At 42.4% G+C, this 21241-nt stretch overlaps 1 protein-coding gene across 8 annotated transcripts in view; it reads left to right on the forward strand.

Annotated features, from left to right (window-relative positions):
* The window catches only part of rbms3 (RNA binding motif, single stranded interacting protein), a 296046-nt gene extending 275488 nt beyond the window's left edge, over positions 1–20558 (forward strand). For 6 of the 8 annotated variants that reach the window (XM_039819879.1, XM_039819878.1, XM_039819880.1 and 3 more), the window contains 4 exons: positions 2645–2755; positions 9563–9652; positions 11409–11533; positions 12172–20558. In XM_039819879.1, coding sequence (XP_039675813.1) covers positions 2645–2755; positions 9563–9652; positions 11409–11533; positions 12172–12175 — 330 coding nt within the window. In that variant the 3' untranslated portion in view covers positions 12176–20558. Of the gene's footprint in view, positions 1–2644; positions 2756–9562; positions 9653–11408; positions 11538–12171 lie in introns of those variants that run through there. The other 2 variants (XM_039819886.1, XM_039819885.1) reach the window with 2 other exon arrangements.
* Positions 20559–21241: the final 683 nt, after the last annotated feature.

A 21241-nucleotide genomic window follows, 5' to 3' on the forward strand; every position in this document is an offset into this window, starting at 1 on the left:
ACAGACACTCAGTCTCACAAACACAGAAAATCGAAATCACAAATCGGCTTAACTCTCCCTGACACGTCTGTGAATTAAGCCTTTCCGTTGCTCTCCCTTTCCCATTATAAAGGCATTGTCAGAGGCTGAATCAGTAACAGGTAGCCCACAGCTCCTGCTGCTTCCCTCTCACTCCTCTCTTTCTCTTTCCTTCTCTCTTCTTCGTCCTCTTTCTTCGTCTTTCTCTTTCTTTGTCTTCTCTTGTTATCTCTCTGTGTCCCTCAGCCTTCTCTCCTCCCTCTACCTGTCCGTCTCTCCTCGCTCCCTTCTTCCTCATGACCTCCATCAGCTCTCTCCTTAATCATCTTTTTCCTGTCCTCACAGTCTTTTTTTTTTTTTTGTCTCCTCGTTTCCCCTCTCCTTTTCTTTTTCCGTCTATCACAGAAACAGAACAAAGTACTAAATATTTTCATTTGTTGAGAGAAAATTGAGCAACAAACACGCAAGTAAAGGATCTGCATTGGGTTGCACCAAATATTTTACAAATCAGGTTGCCCCATTAAAACTTAATAAATGTATTCAGTACAGTAGTGAAGAAATTTAGAAATGTGTAAGAAATGCTGCTGATGAATATCTATAGAGCTGTCCAATCAAAATAAAAAACATTCTGTAAAATTGTTTTAAAAAAACAAAAAATACAAAAACATGATGATAATATTTCTTAAAGTTTGGGGAGCAACAATATGTTAAATTCGCTAATCTTAGCGAATTTAAAACTTAGTTTTATTTGTATAATATGCATGCATGGAGAAATTTGTTTTCAGAATTTGTAATATCTGTGCAGTTTAGAAAGAGAGGGACTTCTCTTATTATGCTAATCTAACTGACACTATTTTGTCATTTAGCTGGGTCGGGTCAGATATATAGACCATATTTGATATCTCATATAACCTCTTCTGTTTATAAAAAAAAAATCAAGTTTTTTTACCATTTAGCTATGCAACGGTTTCACCTGGCAGTTATTGGGTGTAAATATTTAGTAAAAACTCATCTTTACATTTTATTTATGTTTTTGTTGTGTTGTTGTAATTATTATTATTATTATTATTATTATTATTATTATTCAAAGATAACCCGCAAAACAAGTCAGTGCCTTTTCCAGCCCTGAGTAGTTTTGCATGTGTTTCTTTTAGGCTTCATATAGCCCCGAAATTCAACAGTAAGATAAGGCAGTTTTATACGTAACCCAACCCACCCCCAGTGGAAATTACACCCTTTTGTTTGTGTGGTGCAACCTGTTTTAATATAGTGATCTGTAGATCACCACTTTGTAAACACTTACTATGTTATAAAGAGACTTACAAAGAGCTGGTGAAATTGTAATACTTCCTCCACCACTGATCTCAGCATTCCACCCATTTCTTTATTTATTTATTTATTTATTTTTTTGCTGAGGTGAAACTCCGGCAAGGATCACATGAAGCTTGCATATGGAGTGGGAGAGGGAGGGAGACAGGGGAGGAGAGAGAGAGAGTTAGCTGACTGTGTTGTGAATGCAGGGAGTAGACAAGCAGAGCGATCCTGACAGGCTGTGTCTGCACAGTTTGTTCTCCAATAGGCCCACACAGAGTTACCAGTGGGGTGCGCACAAGCACGCACACTCTCACATACACTATTGGAGTTGCACGCTCATATACACACACACACACATATAGACACCGTCAGTCTCTTTGGCACTCGTGCGCTAATGCTTTTACACACAGTGTGTTGCAGCCTTTCCCACACACACATATACACACGCACTTAGAGTACAGACACACAAAGTGAGAAGAGAGGCGAGCCGAGCAGAGGAAAAGGGCTTGGTTTTGAATGTGTTCCTCCCGGGGCTTCAGTGCTGCGGAAATGGAGCTATCATGACAAGGGATGAAAGAGCAACAATGGTTTCATCACTTTCCCTCATGTTCCACTGCACCGTGAAAAAGAAGCTTCTAGCGTTTTCATCCCCCCGTTAGGGAAAAACATGCCACGCATTATACCAAGAAGGGAGGCTTGAGAGTGAGTGAGAGAGTAATAGACCGAGAGAGAGAGAGAGAGAGAGAGAGAGAGACTTCTCGCAGCAATCAATGAACCGCACAAACCCATATTGTTGATACATCAGCAGCAGATATTGACTATTTTGATGGACCAAAGACAATAGTGCGCATTGATCTTGAAAATTTCCCTGTGTTCTGTTGCTGTATATTGACACGGTACCCTCTTCCCTTCTTCTCCTCTGGCTGTGTTGTCCTCGTGTCACCCCTGCCTGGGCCCCACCCTTCTCACTTCCTCTGTTTTTATTGCTTTTAAGTTTTTGACGATTTCACCTCTTCACCAACTTTTCTCCTTCCTGTCCTCTGACTGACCCCAACTTCCTGCCTGGCCTCCTCTAACCCTTACCACCATAACCCACCACACCCTATCCTCTTTTATATATATACTTCCTTTATCGACCAAAATCAGTTTGCTTATTTTTGGAAACATTTTGTTGTGGCTTTTTTTCTGTTACATTATCTCCAGGAGGACTATTAACCACTTTGTGGTAGCTAAGAGGAATCAGAATAAAAAAGTATAAGAATATGCACAATCTTTTATCTCACCCTCTTGTCTTTTTTCTCGTTTCTACCAGGGTGCAGTGATCACGCCAGCCATGGACCACACTATGTCCATGCAGCCTGCCAGCATGATGGGCCCTCTCGCCCAGCAGATGAACCATCTGTCCCTGGGCACTACAGGAAGTGTGAGTACTCTTCATAATCCAGACAAAAGAACCTCCCAAGTTGATAAACTTACTGTGCGATCAGAGCAGTAAGCTTCACGAGCAGCACTGAATACATTTACATGCACATAATATTCAGATTTTTGCCCTAATTCCGAAAAAGACGATATTCCGACTAAGCTGTTTACGTGGCTAATAAAAGTGAATATTCCACTTACATTCCCGTTTACATGTAGCTGTGCAAAATACAATTTTTTTCAAAGTTTTCAAGCAGAGGTAGACTTGTTGGACTGTGCGAACACAGCGTCCCTCTTTCACTCCTTCAACCAGCTTCTTGGAAAGGTTGGCGTAGCGATGTTTGCGCATATTCAAAAACCTGTTAATATCAAAGTCTTTGATAATGTTTAAAAGTAGCTGTGTTTCTCCTTATCGGTCTCCAGCCTTGCAAACTGTTGGCTGGTTGGTTTGTGTACAGAAACCATAGCAACACACAGAGCTGACCATAAGCCCTGAACAGACAAGAGGCCGTGAAACTATGCGAAAACTGCAGTAAAAACCCCAATTGAGACGTATATTCCGAATGCCAAAGAATGCCTCCAAAATGGGAATGATACCGGAATATAATAATAAATGCTTTACTGTATTTGGAAAAAGGCCTTATTCGGAATATCCAACCGGAATAATAGTGGAATATTGGTGTGCATGTAAACTTACTCATTGAGTAGCGTTACTCGGACTTCTTATGCTACATGCAAGCTGCGCTGTCTGATACAGTAGGTGGACACACTACAGAGGGCTGGGAAAATAACGTCACCCTCTTATGCATGTTTTCTGGGGAAAAACATAATTGAATTTGGATTTAAGTCTATAGCCTCTTTTTGTTGTCCAGTACTTTTTCACAGATTCACAGTTGCTTTTAGTAAAACACTTAAGGGCCAACACCAGTCTTCAACTTTAATTGAAAGTGTGTTTAGCTCGTTACATCAGCTGCCTACAACACATAGTATAGGCAGAAAAAGGCTACAGTACAAATACAGTCAAAAATATGGCAGTAAAGGACTGATGCAATTACAATATTATCCAATATTAAGTACCATGTCTCTGTCAGTAAAATTATGTTGCTTTAGTGGATTAATAGTTCAGTAATTTTTTACAGCATTTCTGAATCTTTTGTAAAACACTGTTAATATGGAATGCACGCTAACCAGTTTCATCATAATGTGTTATTTACTAGATTGATAAAGGTATATACATGCTGGAAGTAGCATGTACACAGTTTAGGGGGGGGGTCAAACCCATGACTATATTGCATTCCTTAGGGAGCAATGAATGCTCAAACACTGCAAATTTATTCATAGAAAGGTGTACTTAAAATGTATTTGTAGCTAGCAGTGTTGCTGTCATTCCTTTTTATCATACCAGTCCAGCAATGAAAAACATCTAAAAGTCTACATATGTTGAGAGAGAAAACGGCAGGTGTCCATTACACAGTAGGTTTGGGTCAGGAGGACCAAGTGGAGTCGTTTTATCTTTGGGGAACATTAATTTGGTTCTAAAACAAAGTACACATTGAGAAGAGATGGATTTTACATTTCCTTTCAAGAAAGCCAAACCTTCTTAGGCTGTCGCCACATGTGCTCTGCCATGAAGCTGCCGTATCATTTGTTTAACACTGCATGCATTCACCGCCAGATATTGAGAGAGCATGTTTCCTGCCTGATCTTCCACATTAAACAGATTTCCTGTGAAGTTTAACAGTGTGACAGGGCCCTCTGTTCTCCACCTTCCTCACTTTCACCCTCTCTTTTCTGTTTCTTTCTCGCACTTTCTGTCTCCCTCACTCTCTAAATCACACATCAAATCTATCACTCTATCAGTTTTCTTTATTACACACGTACTCGCTTACAGTCGTTGCCCCCTAAACCAGGAACTCCCCCCTGTTTTAGGATCAAGTTGACTTAGAGGTGTTGCATAGTTCTGAATCCTGACTTCCTGCCCTAACCCTGCTGCCCTGGGGCAGGCAAGCATGCACCTTTGCTCCGGCACTACGTTTGATCTGTGTGTGTGTGTGTGTGTGTGTGTGTGTGCGTGTGCGTGCGCGCGCGCGCGCGTGCGTATGATTGAAACAGTGCTGTATTGTACAGTTACCCATGTGTTTCCAGGTGAGCTGTCAGCAACTGTGACGCCATGTTGGCTCTGTCAGGAATACCCCCTCCCTAATCTGCCCCAGCTGTGCTAACAGCCAGGATTAGAGACAGGCTAATCTATGATGATGGCTTCTGATGTCTGATGGGTTGTATTATAGGAGAAAGTGGGTTAAGGCACACTCTCTCCCTTTTTTTATTTATTTCTGGTTTACTCTCTCTTTCTGCCGCTCCCCTTTCTGGCTGCTTAGCTTTCCTGAGGCGATGTGCTGTGTAGCATAACTTCTCTATGGCTGAGCTGCACACACGGCATGCCACTCTTGATCATCAATGGGAATTGAGACATGTTTCCTTTAAAGCTTATTCTCAAGCCAGATGTGAAAGCCCTTTCATAATGTCTGATTGAGAAAGCCTGTTAAAGCAGGGGTTAGGAACCAGGATCTGTAACTATCCGTGTAGTAAACTGGACTTGACAGCACTTTCTCTAATAGCACATTCCTCAAGTGTACACGCATGTGGTGAGGTTGTTTTGATTGTCCCAACTAGTCACGTGACTTAACCTTCACCACTGAAGAGCACCTGCCATGAGTAGCGTCTCCAGAGTCAACAACTTATCACGGCTGCCTTTGGCCGCTGAAGGAGAAGCCACACCTCAGAATACTCTTTGGCTGTTCCAGGACTCTTTGCGGCTGTTTGTGTATGGCTGTGGCTTTCTTCTTCTCTCCAAGAAAAGAACCAAATGTTCCCGGTCCGCCCAAGCTACGACACTGGTGTGGTGACCGTAGCTTTCCGAGAACGCCGTGTTATTTAGCTGCTTCACCAGAAAATGTTCTGTTTTAAACAACTTGTATAGTCACCCAGCTCACTTTGGTGTCTGTCTATCTTGAACTTGATTAAAGAATGCTGGAGAACCTCAGGCTCACTGTTTATGGATGGCACACATAAACATGCCATCCATGCTCCTCACTGATTTATTTTAGCAGGTTTGGTGCATATTGCTCCGTTACTGATTTATTTACTATCTCCGTGCTTTCACCACTTAGCAGGAGTCTATCTGTCATGCTTTGTGTTTGCTCTTGCCTGTAAGTTGCTGCGCACGTGTTGATGTGCACATGCTCTATCATTTTAGTATTTGTGTGTGTTTGCACGCATCTCAGTGTCTGCGTTTGTGTGTGAACGACATAGTGTTTGACATGACAAGAGGTGACCTTCCCTCTGTGTTCTCCATCCTATTTCTGTCATGGCATGTAGAACCCAGGTCTCTGTTGTCATGGTGACAGTGGTGATTGACAGCTTCTCTGTCCCTGGAAGACAGATTTGTGTGAGAGCTTCCCTCTATTATCTGGGCTGTTTCCCTTGGTTTTCTACAGGGAAGTCTAAGTACAGTATGTTATTGTACATTTCCTTAAGCGTGCGTGGCCATATTTAACCTTAACTTACCCGAGTGTTGACTGTGCATGCACTCTCTCCTCTTGTAGCTCCACATTCAAACAATAACACATGTTGACATCTGGGTGATTCCCAGTACCACTGAACAGTTAAGTCCCTGCAGGACCTTGAAGGTAATTTGTTAAGGGACGGATAACCTTTTATGGCCTTTTTTAAATTTTATAATGCATTTTGAATGTGTTTAAGGGCTTGTTGCCCAAAACTATGGTGCCACGAATCTGAATTATGATGATGATACAAATGTGTTTAAGGAAGTGATTAAAAAGATGACACTGATTTTTGCCAGTATACTTTAAATCTCTGCAGCCGGGGTGTTAACAAAGCCTGGGAGCCAAGATACGGAAGGTTTTCATGGTGAAGTGGTACAGCACTGTGATTCACAGCCCCTGTGTGCAGCTCCAATAGTTCCCATTGTGTTGGAGCCCCACAGATAAGATCAATAGTCATCAGAGCCCATCCCCACGCTGCTCTGCCATTATTAACCTACACTGAGTAGCTAGATGCTCTTGCCTTGACCAACTGTTATCCTCCACCTCGTAGACAGTGCAACAGAACAGCATGTCAACACAGAGGGGATAGATGGATATGGAGGCTGAGTGACAGACAGAGAGGTGGATGATGTATTTGAACGTTTCAACATGCTAACGTGCTGTGCTGTAGCCCAACGGTGCCAGAACTACAGTTTCTAGAGAAAAGCAGAAAGTAAACTGCCCTATCATCCTTGCACCCACCAAAAATATATTGCACTCACTCCGTGCAGAGGCCCAAACCACAGTGGTACCAGAGTGGTGCTGTCTATGGTATGGTATGTTGATGTTTTTTCGGCCTGACATTGCTGCATTGCAGTGTGACTTTATACTGTAGTTTAGTTGTGTGTCATAGAGAGTGATGATAGAGAAGAGACTTAAGGAGTCTACTCACACCAGCCTCGTTAAGGAACTATTCAGGCCTCCCGTTCATCAAACATACGTACACGCCATCTGCTCCAGTCGCAGGTGTGTGTGTGTGTGTGTGTGTGTGTGTGTGTGTGTGTGTGTGTGTGTGTGTGTGTGTGTGTGTGTGTGTGTGTGTGTGTGTGTGTGTGTGTGTGTGTGTGTGAGTGACTGGCTGAGAGTGAAACACCATTTATTGCCAATTAGGGATGTTTTATATTGCCCAAACCTTTCCCCTGACTATGGACAGGAAAGTATTAAAAGAGTTGAAATTGGACAAAAATAATCTTTATCGCCATAGCAACCCAATTCACTGTAGCCAAGCTTGACATCCCCCTGACTTTCCATAGCAGCGACTGCAGAAATATGCCCTGCTCAACCTGCCACATTAAATAGGTTAACTAATGGTTATGGTAGAAGGAAAAACCTTATCTTATTAAATTTTCTTGTTAAATCTAATTTAAATTCCTTTTGCAGTCCTGCAGAGAAATATAACATTTCAAATGGACATCATCCCTTTGACAGGGAGATTTGGATATTGCTAATTATCTCCTGCTTCCCTTCATTTGCTTTCATGCAGCCCTCACAGGTGAGTTGACTGAATAAGTTAATGGGAAGAAAAGGCGAAGACTAAAAGTCCTGAGGAAAATTGGTATGCATGGTTTCAATTCACCAGGGAGAAGGTCACTTCAACAACCTGATAGGCCCTTTTAGACAATAGCAGGTTGAGAGAGAGAGAGAGAGAGAAAGAGGGAGGGAATAGAGAGAGTGACAGGAAGGTGAGAGGGAAGAAGGGATGAGACAGAGAGGTAATGTGCCAGGAAGTCTGGATGTGCCCCCTCACCCCGTCCTGAGTGTGACAGCCCTGAAGGTGTGATAACCTTAAATTCACACGCACAGGCCCACACAGTCAAACTCCTGGCCGTGTGTAGCGACGGTGGGGGAGTTAATCACCCATGTCCATGGCCTTTAGCTGCTCTCATTAGCGGTGAGCGGTGGAGCCGTACCCGATCCATTAGCAACGCTGCCGGTAATGACCCCCCCCCCCCCCCCCCCCCCCCCCCCCCCCCCCCCCCCCCCCCCCCCCCCCCCCCCCCCCCCCCCCCCCCCGCGCCCCCCCCCCCCCCCCAGCTCCGCTTTTCCCCCCCCCCCGGGGCCGGGCGGGGGGGGGGGGGGGAGGCGGGCCAGGACCCCCCCTTTCTTTCTCCCTCTTTCCCCCCACCCCCCTCTTTTTAGCACTGGCAGGGGAGCTGAGAGGCGAAGGGAAAAATAAGACAGAAAGAAAGGGATTGTACTTCCCTTTTTTTTCTTGGTCCGGAAAAGCAGCAGGAAGACGAGGAGAGGCGGAGAGGCAGCCTGGTGGCTTTTATCTGGGATCACATCCGTTGGCGCTGTACTGCAGCATTATCGTTCCAAGCCTCTTTGTCTTTGTCTGTCTCTCACAGGCACACACACACACACACACAAACACACACACACAAACACACACATATGCATGTAAGTTCCCAACACACAGCTGCACACAGGAGAACTCATACATGCACACCGTTGGACGGTCAAATAGTCCATAGTCATTTTTTTATCCACAGGCATGCGCTAATTAAAAAGAAGCACACACACACACACACACACACACACACACACACACACAGGCAAATCAGGCTTACACTGCGTGTTCACCACCAGCCCCCGTACCGTGTCCTCATTGATATTGCATGTGAAAGCCCTGTGGCAGTCATGTAACTGAACGTGTGTCACGTCTGTAAAATGGCCATCATGGATTAAGCTAGCACCCAGTTAAAAGCCAGGGCAGGCATGTCTAAAGGAATATAGGCCACAGGCAACAGACCTCCTGCTTTCTCCTTCCTCTCGCTCTCTCTTTCCCTCTTCTTTCATTCCCTTCAACTTTTTTTTTCTATATTTTTTATCTTCTTCTCAGCTGTGGCCTGGTGCATTTGCCTGTCTGTGAAGTCTTGGTGGAACAGCTGGACATCTCTTCCTCCTCCTCCTCCTCTGTCTACCTCACATACTCTCTTCTGCTCTGCTCTGAGTGCACACATATTCTTTTAGCGCCCTCCAAAGGATAATGAGGGCACAGCAAGCTCACATTCCCAATGGTTTGGGGGGATAATTGAAGTGAATGAGACTTTCTGGGAATATCAGTGTTGGATATCTATCTAGTCTTTCTTGTCCCACTTTGGATGGCGTTTGGTATATTATGTAGGAAATGTGTGTGTTGCATGTAACGTGTGTATTGTGATGTGTAGCAGGGATTTTGATATTGTCTTTTCATTGTGTTTCAGTATATGACTGCTGCAGCTGCCGCGGCGCCTATGCAAGGGACCTACATTCCCCAGTACACTCCTGTGCCTCCAACAGCCGTCCCTGTCGAGGTAAGACTCACACGCATGCACACGGTACTTACTAATAATCCAAAATCTGTCTATGTTTACCCAAAGGAGGACATCATTACTCCTGACACCCCACTCACTTACACCCACATGCGCTCACTTCTTTATTAAATAGACAGCTCACATTTGAAGCATGCTGTAAATTGCTCATGTTTCTCTCTGAACAAATGGCCTCACACCACCAGCAAATAACAAGGGTGAAAACTGCAAGCAAAGCAAGATGAGTCAGAAGTTTTATAGTATTTGGGAAAGACATTTGAAGTGCAGCACAGAGTTTGTCACTTCTACGGCGGCTGTCTGAGCTCCTGGCAGGTTCGGGCAGTCCAGCCTGTGAAATGATGAACGTGGAAAGCAGGCTGGCAAGGAGAGGAGAGGAGAGGAGAGCGGGACGGCTGTCTGGCGGCTGACAGTACGGTCGTATTCAGATGGACTATCAGTCGTGTATCAGATGACAGGAGCTGAAATGAGACACAGTGCCGGTGGTGCTGTGTCTCTCTCTCTCTCTCTCTCTCTCTCTCTCTCTCTCTCTCTCTCTCTCTCTCTCTCTCTCTCTCTCTCTACCACAGCCGGTCCGGGCTGGTAGGTAGCTGGAACACACATATTCGTCAGCCACGGAGCTGTGGTTAGCCCACCAGCCACGGACAATGACAGTTTCCCCTGACAGGCCCATTAGTCGCTCCTCCCCCACACCTCTTATATCCCCCTCCCAAGCTCCCCCTCCTCTGAAAGTTCTTCATGAAGGAGTGGGACGGAGGAGAGAAATGTAGTTGTAGTGTAGCCCATGGCGCCTTATACCTATTTCATCCTCACCGTCGTCTTCTGAATGCCAGCGTCAGCAGTGGAGTGTATATCACTGCATCAGCCAGTGTCTGCAGGGCTGATGTATGGACAGTACGCTGTATCCTTCCAGGGCTTGTTAAAGGTGATTGAGATGACTCAATGATAGGGGCTGTCGTTTATGCTAGACACATACAAAGGTTAAGAGGTTGTTGTGATAAATTCAGTGCACATGGTCATCTTTAAATACTTTTTTTAAAACCTCAAACATAGATGTAAAAGTCTGCAAGCATTTTAGCACATTTTGTACTAAAGATTTTCTTTTGTTATCTGTACATATTTGACTCATACACACTAACTCCTAGGTCAAGTCACAGTAAGGTGATGATACTTCTGTATTCTTTGTTGTGTATTTTATCCAACTGCTTTGTTTTCATTATTCAGATTCAGTGTAATTGTTCTACTCAAGCAGCTTAACAGTTATATAAAAGACAAATATTCTTTATATTATTCTTACAATGCTGCAATCACGTTTGAGTGAAATGTTAAAATTCAAAACAGCATTTTTGTATGTCTGCACCTTTGCTGTGCATAAATGAAAACATTTTAGGTGTCTCCACCATTATTTTATATGCATTTCTGACAGGCAGTATATTGGCATCCCTTGAGGAAAAAGAATAATATTTTAAATGAAGTTCTGTGGGTGTGAGAATTGCTCGTCTGTGAGTTCAGAGTGATAAACCTGTCAGTCTGAGAAGGTAATAATCACAGCGCTTTTATTTGATGTCATTTTTTTTTTTTTTAAAGGTTATTATATTTTATAATTTATTATTTTTAAAGCCCAAAATTACAAGTTTGTCTGAGGGGGCTTTACAGTCTGTAGTGTGTAAGTGCCAAGCTTTGCAGAGAGATGCTTGTTAAAGTTCAGAGCTGACACATTTCCTCCCGTGTGCGTCCCCAGGGAGTGGTGACGGACGGCTCCCCCCAGACAGTGGCTCCCTCGTCACAGGAGGTGGCTGGCCAGCAGCAACAGATCCAGGTGGACAGTGCTGGCGAACATGTTCCTACATACTCATACCAGTCCAAGTAAGTCAAACGGTGAAGCAGGATAGTTGCTGTCAACCATTTTCAGATGGTATTCTGTCCTTTCAGGGTAGTTTTTATTATTTATTATGAATCATTTTCTTTAGTTATGATGATTATTTTTTACAATATTTTATGTTTTACACTCAAAGGTGTGGGTCATATGATAATATATATTGTGAGACTATATACATTTGTCATCAGAGTTTTAATCTCTGTGTATTGTCATTTTTTACTCTGTAATAGCAAAAGCAGTCAAAATGCAAGTTAGTTGTCTTTGGCCAAAAAATTCAGTGAAGCAGCACAGTACAAAATACTACTCTAAATAAAATGAGAGAACTAAGAGACGCAGATGTTGACATGACTCAAATTACTCCTGGCTGCTGTTGTCATTTGCTCATCATTTTTGGCAGAACTTTTTGCTTTTCTGACCCGATCAGAACAGTTTAGCGTGCTTCATTTTGCTTCAGTCTTCTGTCTGGGCTGCCAGCTGTCAGCTCTATTGCTTTTCTGTGTTTGTAATATTGTGCTTTGATTACAATGGCACCTCTCTCTCTCTTTTTCTCTCTCTCTCTCTCTCTCTCTCTCTCTCTCTCTCTCTCTCTCTCTCTCTCTCTCTCTCTCTTCTCTTCTTTCATCAGATAGCAACGGCCTGAGCAAATGTTCCTGTGACAGCATTGCCTTGAGACAGAAGGTGGCTGCACTGTGAGTGTGAGGAAAAGAAAAAAAAAAGAAAGAGATTGCTTCCAGATTGCCCAGGCACCAAAAAAGAGACACTTTTTTCATTTCCTACCTGGCCTATGAGAAAAAAAGAAAAAGAAAAAAGCAGCAAGAAGGAGGCAAAGAGTGCTGAGGAAGGGGATGAGAAAATTGCTGGGCACAGTGCAAAGAAGTGAAATTGTTTAGTCTGGGAACCTGCCTGAAGGGCTGGGCTGAATCTTGAAAAGTTTCTCAAAGAAAATTCTCAACCAATTAAAAAAAAGAAGAAAAAAAATAGTAAGAAAAAATGACAAAAAAAAAAGGTTGAATGTGCAGGTAGGTGATGAAGTTTATTTTGTAATTAGAAAAGGGGAGTCAAGTTTGAGATACACACAGATTGTCTTCCTCAGATATTAAGCTACAATTTCTTTTCACTCTTTTTTATGTTCTAGTGTTAAATTTTAGTTTTCTAGATATATTCAAAAACAAAGTGTTTTTTCTTTCTTGAATCTTCATGGCCTTAATTTGAAGGGCGTCGGAAACTTTTTACAGAGTTAAAGTCTGACGTCTGGTTAGGGTGGGGGGGGGAAGCAAATGAAATCAGTCTCTTGGACCACTTGGAGGGTACAAGACACTGGATGAGTTGTTCTAAAGAGGAAAAAAAAGAATCTATCACATAAGCTGTACAGATTTAATAGAGAAGAGCTTTTTTTCTTTTCTTCATTAGAAGAAAACTTTGATAATTATTATGTCAGAGGTAACTAAGTGTCAGAAGAAAATAAAATATCTGTTTGGGGAAAAGACTTGGGGGTGGGGGGGGAGAAGAAGCTTTGAAGAGATTTTTCACAATGAGAAAAAAAATGAAAACATATGAAAAACATGCTGCATTGTGGATGCAGTCTGTTGCAAATGCTGAACTTGTTTTTTATTATCATAATTATTATTTTACATGGCAAAGTTGCTGTCAATGACATTAGTGCTTTTTATCTGCCACATTTTACCTTTTTTATGAGCTTTAAGATGTTTTTAGCCCGCTTTGCTTGTCACACTGCAAAAAGAAAAAAAAGGAAGAAGAAAAAAATTATAAAATTAACAAAAAAACAAAACAAAAAAAATTTAATTTCTGGCAGTGAAACAAAAACAGTAGATTCAGTAGGAGCTAACGGTTTCAACCAATCAGTGCAAAAGCAATAGAAGAAATTGTTGACAATTTCTGTAGTCTTTCCTAGTTGTGGATCAAATGCAGCCCATGGATGGCCATTTTTATACCAAAGATGAAGAGACACTCTGAACCAGAGTTTTTTTTTTTGGGTTTTTTTTTTCCTTTTCATTTTTCAGTTGGATTTTGTTGTTGTTGATGTTGTTGTTGATGATGATGTTAATGTTGATATTGTTGTTGTTGTTGATGTTGCTGTTGTCGTTGTTTTTTATTTGACGTTGATGGTCGGACCAGTCCTTACTATCCTTAACATCTTCTTTTTTCTCCGGTTTTAAGCTAGTTTTCCACGGTTGTCCAAGCCGTCACACACACACACACACACACACACACACACACAAAAACACACACACATACATCTAAACATACACACACTTATTGTACAAACTCAAACACACATATCAAACAGTATTTAAAGTGTAATTCAACCAGTGGCAGTCCTACCAAAAGTCCTTTTTCTTCACCTCCTCTTCTCGTCTTTTTGTTACTTTCAATGTCTCATCACTTTTACGATGCTTTCACACACTGTGGGTGCATTTCACCTCTCTTTCTCTCTCTCTCTCTCTCTCTTTCTCTCTCTCTCTCTCTCTCTTTCTCTTTCTTTCTCTATCAGATCCTGCAGGGAAAACTTTAGGAAACAGATTGGGGAATGTTGCTTGCTACGCTCCGTGGTTGACGACACATTGCTTCTAGCTTTGTCCCCTTCGTGATTTCTGTCCTCAGTCTCGTTATCGCTTTAATTCAATCATATTTAACTCAACCATTCCTCATCATACTGAGCTTCAGTGTTGAACTGGGAACTGCTGCTCTTTGACCTTCTGTTAATCTCTTTCATGTATCACCAAACTTAGGTCACGTTTTTGAGTATTTACCTGCCCAGAATACCAGATGAGTGGTGTTTGCTGCATATTGAACACCAGGTAAGTCACAGATCAAATCTGAGTTTAAAGTCTTTAGCAATGATTGCATATACTTTGGCACTTAGTGGCTCTGACTTAATCTATTTGGCAGCCAAAACACATCAAAACAACATCGAAGAAGTAATAGAAATGGTTAAAAGAATAATTTGACATTTTTCTAAAATATGCTTGATTGCTTTCTTCGAGTAAGATGAGAAGATCGATTTCACTCTCTCATCTGTACGGTAAATATGACGCTACCGCCAGCAGCTGGTTAGCTTAGCTGAGCACAAAGACTGGAAACAGCCAGCCTGGCTCGACTGTCCGAAGGTAACAAAATCAACGTACCAGCAACTCTAAAGCTCACCGAGTAATACGTTATATCTCTTTTGTTTAATCCGTACAAAAATAACTAAATGTAAAAACGACATCTTGTGGTTTTACAAGGGGGTCATGTGCCAGACTATTATTTGGCCAGGTGCAATAATTTACTGGAGTCTTGTCATTACCTTGAGCTTGACACTCAACCAGCACAGACTCCAGGAAGTTGCTGTGAAGAAATGTTGCACCATTCCTTTACAAACACATCTGAACAGAAGCAAGACCTATTAGTATTGAAAGACTACCATCACTCTGTGACACTAACAAGGCGTAGAAGAAGTGTGTTTAAAGGCTAGAAAAGGACTGTGTGTCTTGAACATCCCCCTGATCATTTGCCCAACACAAGCAGGGGAGGTCAGCACACCTGTGGGAACTAACTAACTCCTTACCAGCCGTAACAAGATGTTGATGGCAGCTACTTCCGCGGCCCCACCACTGAGTGTCAGTTACACCTTGTCCCAATTTGTTGCACAAACAACCCCGTCATATCTTATCTGGTCTTTCCATCCCACAGCTGTGTGAGGTTTTCAATGATTTCATCTCTGAGGATTGTACCCTGAAGAAATTGCCTGTGGGACAGCGGCCATTTCTGCCCCCATTACAGGAGCCTTTTGTGTGCCAGGAGCGCTGTGTGTCCGCTCTGTTGGCCCATGCCCAGCCGCTCTGCCCCACTGTGGGGCTACAGCACTAAAAAGACCCTGTTTTTTCCCTGCTTCACTGGCACCATTAATGTGCCATGGCCAAGCCAGGCTCCTTTTGCTCTCATTTTCCTTCATTCTCCCTCTTTTCCTTCCTCTCATGCCCTCTCTCTGAGGTTTCTTCTCTTTATTGGATGGTGCAGAAGCAGAACCACAAACCAATTTCAGTCACTCTCGCAATGAGGCTTGACGGGCCCAATTTGTCTCCCTCCGGGGCAATAGGATCCACCCCAGTGTCCCTCAAAAGACCCCTTTCTTCCTGACAGAGAAAGGGGTTTGTTTGGCGACAATTGCAATTGAGCTCTTGCAGTTCATGTGACTCATTCATGATGGCGTGTTGTGAACATTACAGGCTAGCTACGTCATCATGGCGACGTTTGTAACCAACAATCAAATTGTACATTGAGTGCCTTTTAACTAAGCTTCCAAATGATTCCAAATTATCTTTGTGATAGTTAAAAAAAAAATAATAAATAAGCAAAGCACATGGAAAAGCTTGTTTGATTTAGTTGTGCTAAAGAAATGCTGCACAATATCGAAGCTACTCTATGGTGCTAAAGAGGAAGCAGTCTCGGGCTTGTGCTTTCAATGTGTTCACTGATCTCTGTGACGAACCGGCCACTGTTGATCACTTGGCCATCGAGTCACTCTTAACAGGCCACCTGTTCACTTGATGACACACAAAAGAAACAGGCACACAGGCTCTAATTCTGAAGTGAACTATTAAAGCCATACATACGTTTTCTTTTTCCTCAGCCAGTGTTAATACCTGCTGTACATTCTTATCTTCCATCCACCAATGGAGGTCAAAAGCTAAATGTCTTCAAACTCTCTCAATGACCGTTAAGCTGTTTATTGTCCAATCAAATCAACACCTGCCCTCTTCCTTTCATCTGATCTACATCTGCTCGTACTTGCCTCGAGGCTACGATTTGCTCTTATCTCCCAATGAACAAGTCTTTGCCACATTACAGTCTTAAACGGCTAACAACTGACAAATGTTGGGTTTTAGAGCCTCCCGGACTTTCCCACATCGCTATTCTCTTCGACATTGTTGCATTAATTCACTGTGTTCCATTTTTGAGTCATTTGAAGTGTGAACAGAGCTGCTAAACTATAACTAAAACCAGTTTTAAGCTTGTGTGTGTGTGTGTGTGTGTGTGTGTGTGTGTGTGTGTGTGTGTGTGTGTGTGTGTGTGTGTGTGTGTGTGTGTCTCAGTGTGCGTTTCTGAAGAGTTCTTCTACTCAACAGTTTAACTAATAGCGAGGTTACGAATTCAACATAGCTATTACCAAGTTCTCAAGACTTTAACAGTTGCTGTTTTATACAGTACAGAATACATTTTTGAAACTTAATAGGACTCATAATGCAGGAGTTGCACATCGGAGAGCAGAGCGTCCCACAAATGGCCTGAGATTCAATAGTAATGGCATTATGGGAAAAAGGATTACAAATAGCCAAAAGATTATGGAAGAAATGCACAACAAAGAATATCAGCTCTATTTTGCTAATGGAGATTCAAGAAAGAAAAAGATGTTAAGGCAGGTGCTTTTGGTGTACGGTACCAATATTTCACAGAGATCTGAAAGATTACCCAACTGAACAAACAGAAATGGCTTTTTCTTAATAGCACAATGACATAATGTACTTTTTCAGAATACCAATACCTTTGTGGAAGTGTACAGAAGGCATGCCTGTAATTTGAAGGAGGCTGTAGCAGAAATGCTCTGCTCCCAGTCAGCCCATATGTCAGCACAAACCAGGAGCCAGCTATACCAAGAGAGAATGTGTATGTGTGTGAGAAAGAAAGAAAGAGAGGGGGGGATCATTAGCTCCTGTTGCTGGGCAGAAGTGGTCATAGCATTGAGTTTCTCTGTCTTCATGCAGCAGCATGTCCGCTGTACAGGACTCCAGGAGGTGACCAGCTCGACCCCTCGCTAATTAGCAACACCCTTCCTTTCCTACGCCATCACACCGAGACAGACTCTTTCTCCCATTTTCTGCACAGTCGATCATTATTTTTTCATCTCTTCCCTCCTTAAGTTTTGTATTTAACATACCTTACCACCACTTTCAATCCATCCATTTGCAACATTCCCTTCCTTCCTGTTCTTTATCCCCACATTAGCATCCTTTTCGTACTCCAATCTGCTGCTGTCTCATCGTCTTAGGATCTTTCCTACTTCCAAATTGACTAGAGATCCAGGGTCCTGTTTTAACAAATTTGCAAAGTGCAAGCTGCGATTGGCAACATGACATCATGTCCTCTTGTGTTCATTTTGACACGTTTCACTAATCAAAACAAACGCCACTCTTGTGACCCATGCATGAACATGCAAGAGCCCTCTAGGACCTGCAAAATGTGTGAAACATGGTGCTGCCGTCATTTGCAATCTGTGTCCAAGCACTGCTCGCAAATAACTTTTGGGAAACTGACTCATGGATTTTAGGCCAAGATGCCACCATTGCATATATTATTTTCTATTAGCAGGGACAGCAGGTTGGAGCTGTAATGTCCTTGTTGTCATTCATAAACCTGGGCCCTACAGGCAGGCGCGTAGGCAGTAATGGGCCAGGGCGGCACTGGCCCGCCCACTTTACTCACTGGCCCGTCCAGCCAAGTTTGATCAAAATACATTTTGTTATGAAAAATATTCAAATGTATGCAAAAAAAAGAAATAATAACAGAACTAGCTAGTTGTGTGTGTTTATTGTGTATTTTCTTCTGATTAAAACAAAACTGTTTAAACCATACAATCAAACAATTAGATCAAACCCCTTCGGAACGTAGGTGGTTGCTATGGTAACAACAGCCAGACTCTCCGGGCTGCCTTCAGCAGCTAACGTTAGCTAGCTGGCTTTTTAGACAATGTACCATGGATGTGTTAAGCAATGTACTGTTAAAAGTTACCGCGACAACAATGGCTTCTCTTTACAGTGGTATGGACAGTTTTCTTGGATGGAATACAGTGAAAATAAGGACGAGCTTTTCAGCAGCATGTGCAGACATTTCCCCAGCAGAGCTGACAGCCCATCAGCCAGATAGGAGGCCCTCACAGAGGTAGCGTTAAGTAAAACGTCTTCATGCTTCTTGTGTTATTAATTACGTAACCTAACCTAGTGACCTTCCTATTTAGTAAGAAATGGTGAACACTGATGATGGCTTCTAGCTGAAACACGTTTGTGTTTTGCCCACATTAAATAAGAAGATAACTTATCTGTGAGTGACGTAGTTTTTAAGTTTTCTTTGATCCTGTCACTGCTGTGGACTCAATACACTGTCTAAGATTTGGCACCTTGCTGGCCACTTTTCATTATATCTTTCATAATTCAAACAGTGCTTGGCTGAAAGTTTTCATTCTTTGATTTTCTTTTAAGCTGGTAGCCATTTGCTGCTCATGATCAGACCATATATTCAATTCAAATTCAAATTCAAAACAATATAGTCCTGAAGCAACAATGCTGTTGCATTGTTACATGTGCGATTTCTGTCTGATGTAGGCTATTCTATGTCATGCAGTATGTAAATGCCTTCTCTGCTGTGTGGGTTCATGTTTAGTTGCCACTTTGTGCAATAAAATGGTTAATTTTATAACAGTGCTGTGCTGAGCCAATGCTGCTGGTTCTGCCGGTGCAAATATATTTTAGCCTGAATAGGTTAAAACCGACAGGCTTTTTATCTGTATTGTTGTGTACAAACTTTTTAGACTGAGCTTTGTTGGTTGAGCATGTTGTAGACAGTACTGTTATTACCGTTGTAATGCAGTATGTTGGAAGGTAAAATCGTTGCTGTTTTTTCAGTTTGTCCTTTTTGCTACTTCGCTTTTGAACATGGCCCACTCACTTTTGTACTGGCCCGCCCAAAATACTATTTCTGCCTATGCCACTGCCTACAGGTGCTCTAACAGTTTGCCTGCTTAAGTGTCAGGATGATATTATTTGCTTCCATGGATGAAACAAAGTTTATGCAATCATATATTAAGTGTTACAGAATTGTAAGATTACCTATTTATCTTACAATATCTGAATTGCCACAATGCAGTACATCTCACTCATCTGGTGTCTGGAGGAAGTGCAATCAGATGCTCAGAATTGCTTTCCACCTTCTATTTGATACAGAAAGAAGGAAAAATACTGTACACTTAGAGCCAATAGATAATTTCTCTCTCAGTCACTCTTTATAAGGTAAATATGATCTTTTGTGAGCTTACCTTCTCTGAAATACCTGATAAATACAGATCTTGAGACTTTGCGTACATCCTGGTCTTCTCCTGTGTCAGTTTTATTGAGGCAAAGTACTTATTACTTCACTGTATTAAAAAGAAAAAGAAAAAAAGTTTCTCACAATTGCCGCCGTCATCCTTAAATCTGACGAGATCCAGAAAGTAATTTATGTAGTGTGGCTTCCACACTGTCACAGGAGTAAACTCATTAGGTGTATTACATGTCATACTTAGTTTGAGAGGTTCCTTGTGAACGGAGTTGTAGCCATTCCACATTGATTCTCGGGTGTTAGGAAAACAGTAGTTTAGAGTTACTCTCACAGCTGGTCTCCCACAGAGTGTAAAGGAGAAAGAGGGCTCAATAACTCATCACAGACCAGCACATACACACACTCACTCATACCCTCCACACACATAATTGAGTGGGAAAATTGCTCAAACTGCCCCCCTACAAGAGCGAGGGCCCTGTGTTTTTTAATTGATGCTCCGGTCCACCTTTGATGAGAGCTATCGATTGGCCACACAACCCCAGGAGCGCAGCCAGCCAGCACAGCCCTTCTGAGAAATACAAAATTCAACAATCACTAGGAAATGGCCGACCAAATTGTTTAGAGATAGCCAGCACAGAAAGTGCATGGGATTAATTTACCAGATAAAAAGAGGAACTATTTATTAGGACAGCAGAGCGGTTTTTAGTTTGATTTTGTTAGTTTTCTCGTTTTTGTTTGTTTTTCACTTTTATTTGTTTCAGCGTAGAGGAGGACATGGTCACGCCTCGCACACGCTGCTCAGTGTGTGTGATCTTTGAGAAACTATCTATACATCTGTGGATGTTAGGATTTGACTTGGGTTTTATGAGTTGTTTTTTTCTCTCTGATGAAGCTTTCAATAAAAAAAAATGTGGAAAAATATCACCAAGGAGCGCTGTTTTCTTTCAGTCTTAACAAATGATTGTTTCATCACAGCTAGCTGTTTTCCTGTCCTCAAGCCGTTATTATGGAAACATTTATTATGCACCAAGCATCCTCTGAGGAACACATACACACAGATCACACCATCTTCCCCATAGCCTATTATCTATATGACTAAATTGCAGTGGGAAGCAAGAGAAAGCCCTATTATTATCATCCAGCCTTGATGGCACCTGCTACACGTTGACCCTGGGCCCTCACATCCTCTTATAATTACAGCCTTCACAAATGGAGCTAATACCTCTCAACGGGATTTCCCCCATCACAGCTCACACACACTTGATTGGGCGTTAAGTGGTCATAATCAAAGATGGAGGAGCCTGCTGAAGGAAGAAGTGGATCGATGGCAATCAATCTTCCTCTTCACTCTCATTTAGACCCAATCAATTGCTGTCCTTGTCACCTCCTAGGGACGCCTGTACTGTCAATACCACCGCTGCACTGTAGCCAAGTTTCCACTGCGTGAGACGTCTCTGCAAGATCAAGGCAACAAGGCCGGCACTCCAAGACAAAGGACATCTTAATAGAGAACAATCGACCGGTTGGATTGTTGTGTGTGTGTGTGTGTGTGTGTGTGTGTGTGTTTTTGTGCGTGTGCACTTGAATGTGCATGATTGGGCCGC

Source organism: Perca fluviatilis, chromosome 13, assembly GCF_010015445.1.
Source record: "Perca fluviatilis chromosome 13, GENO_Pfluv_1.0, whole genome shotgun sequence".
Lineage (NCBI taxonomy): Eukaryota > Metazoa > Chordata > Actinopteri > Perciformes > Percidae > Perca > Perca fluviatilis.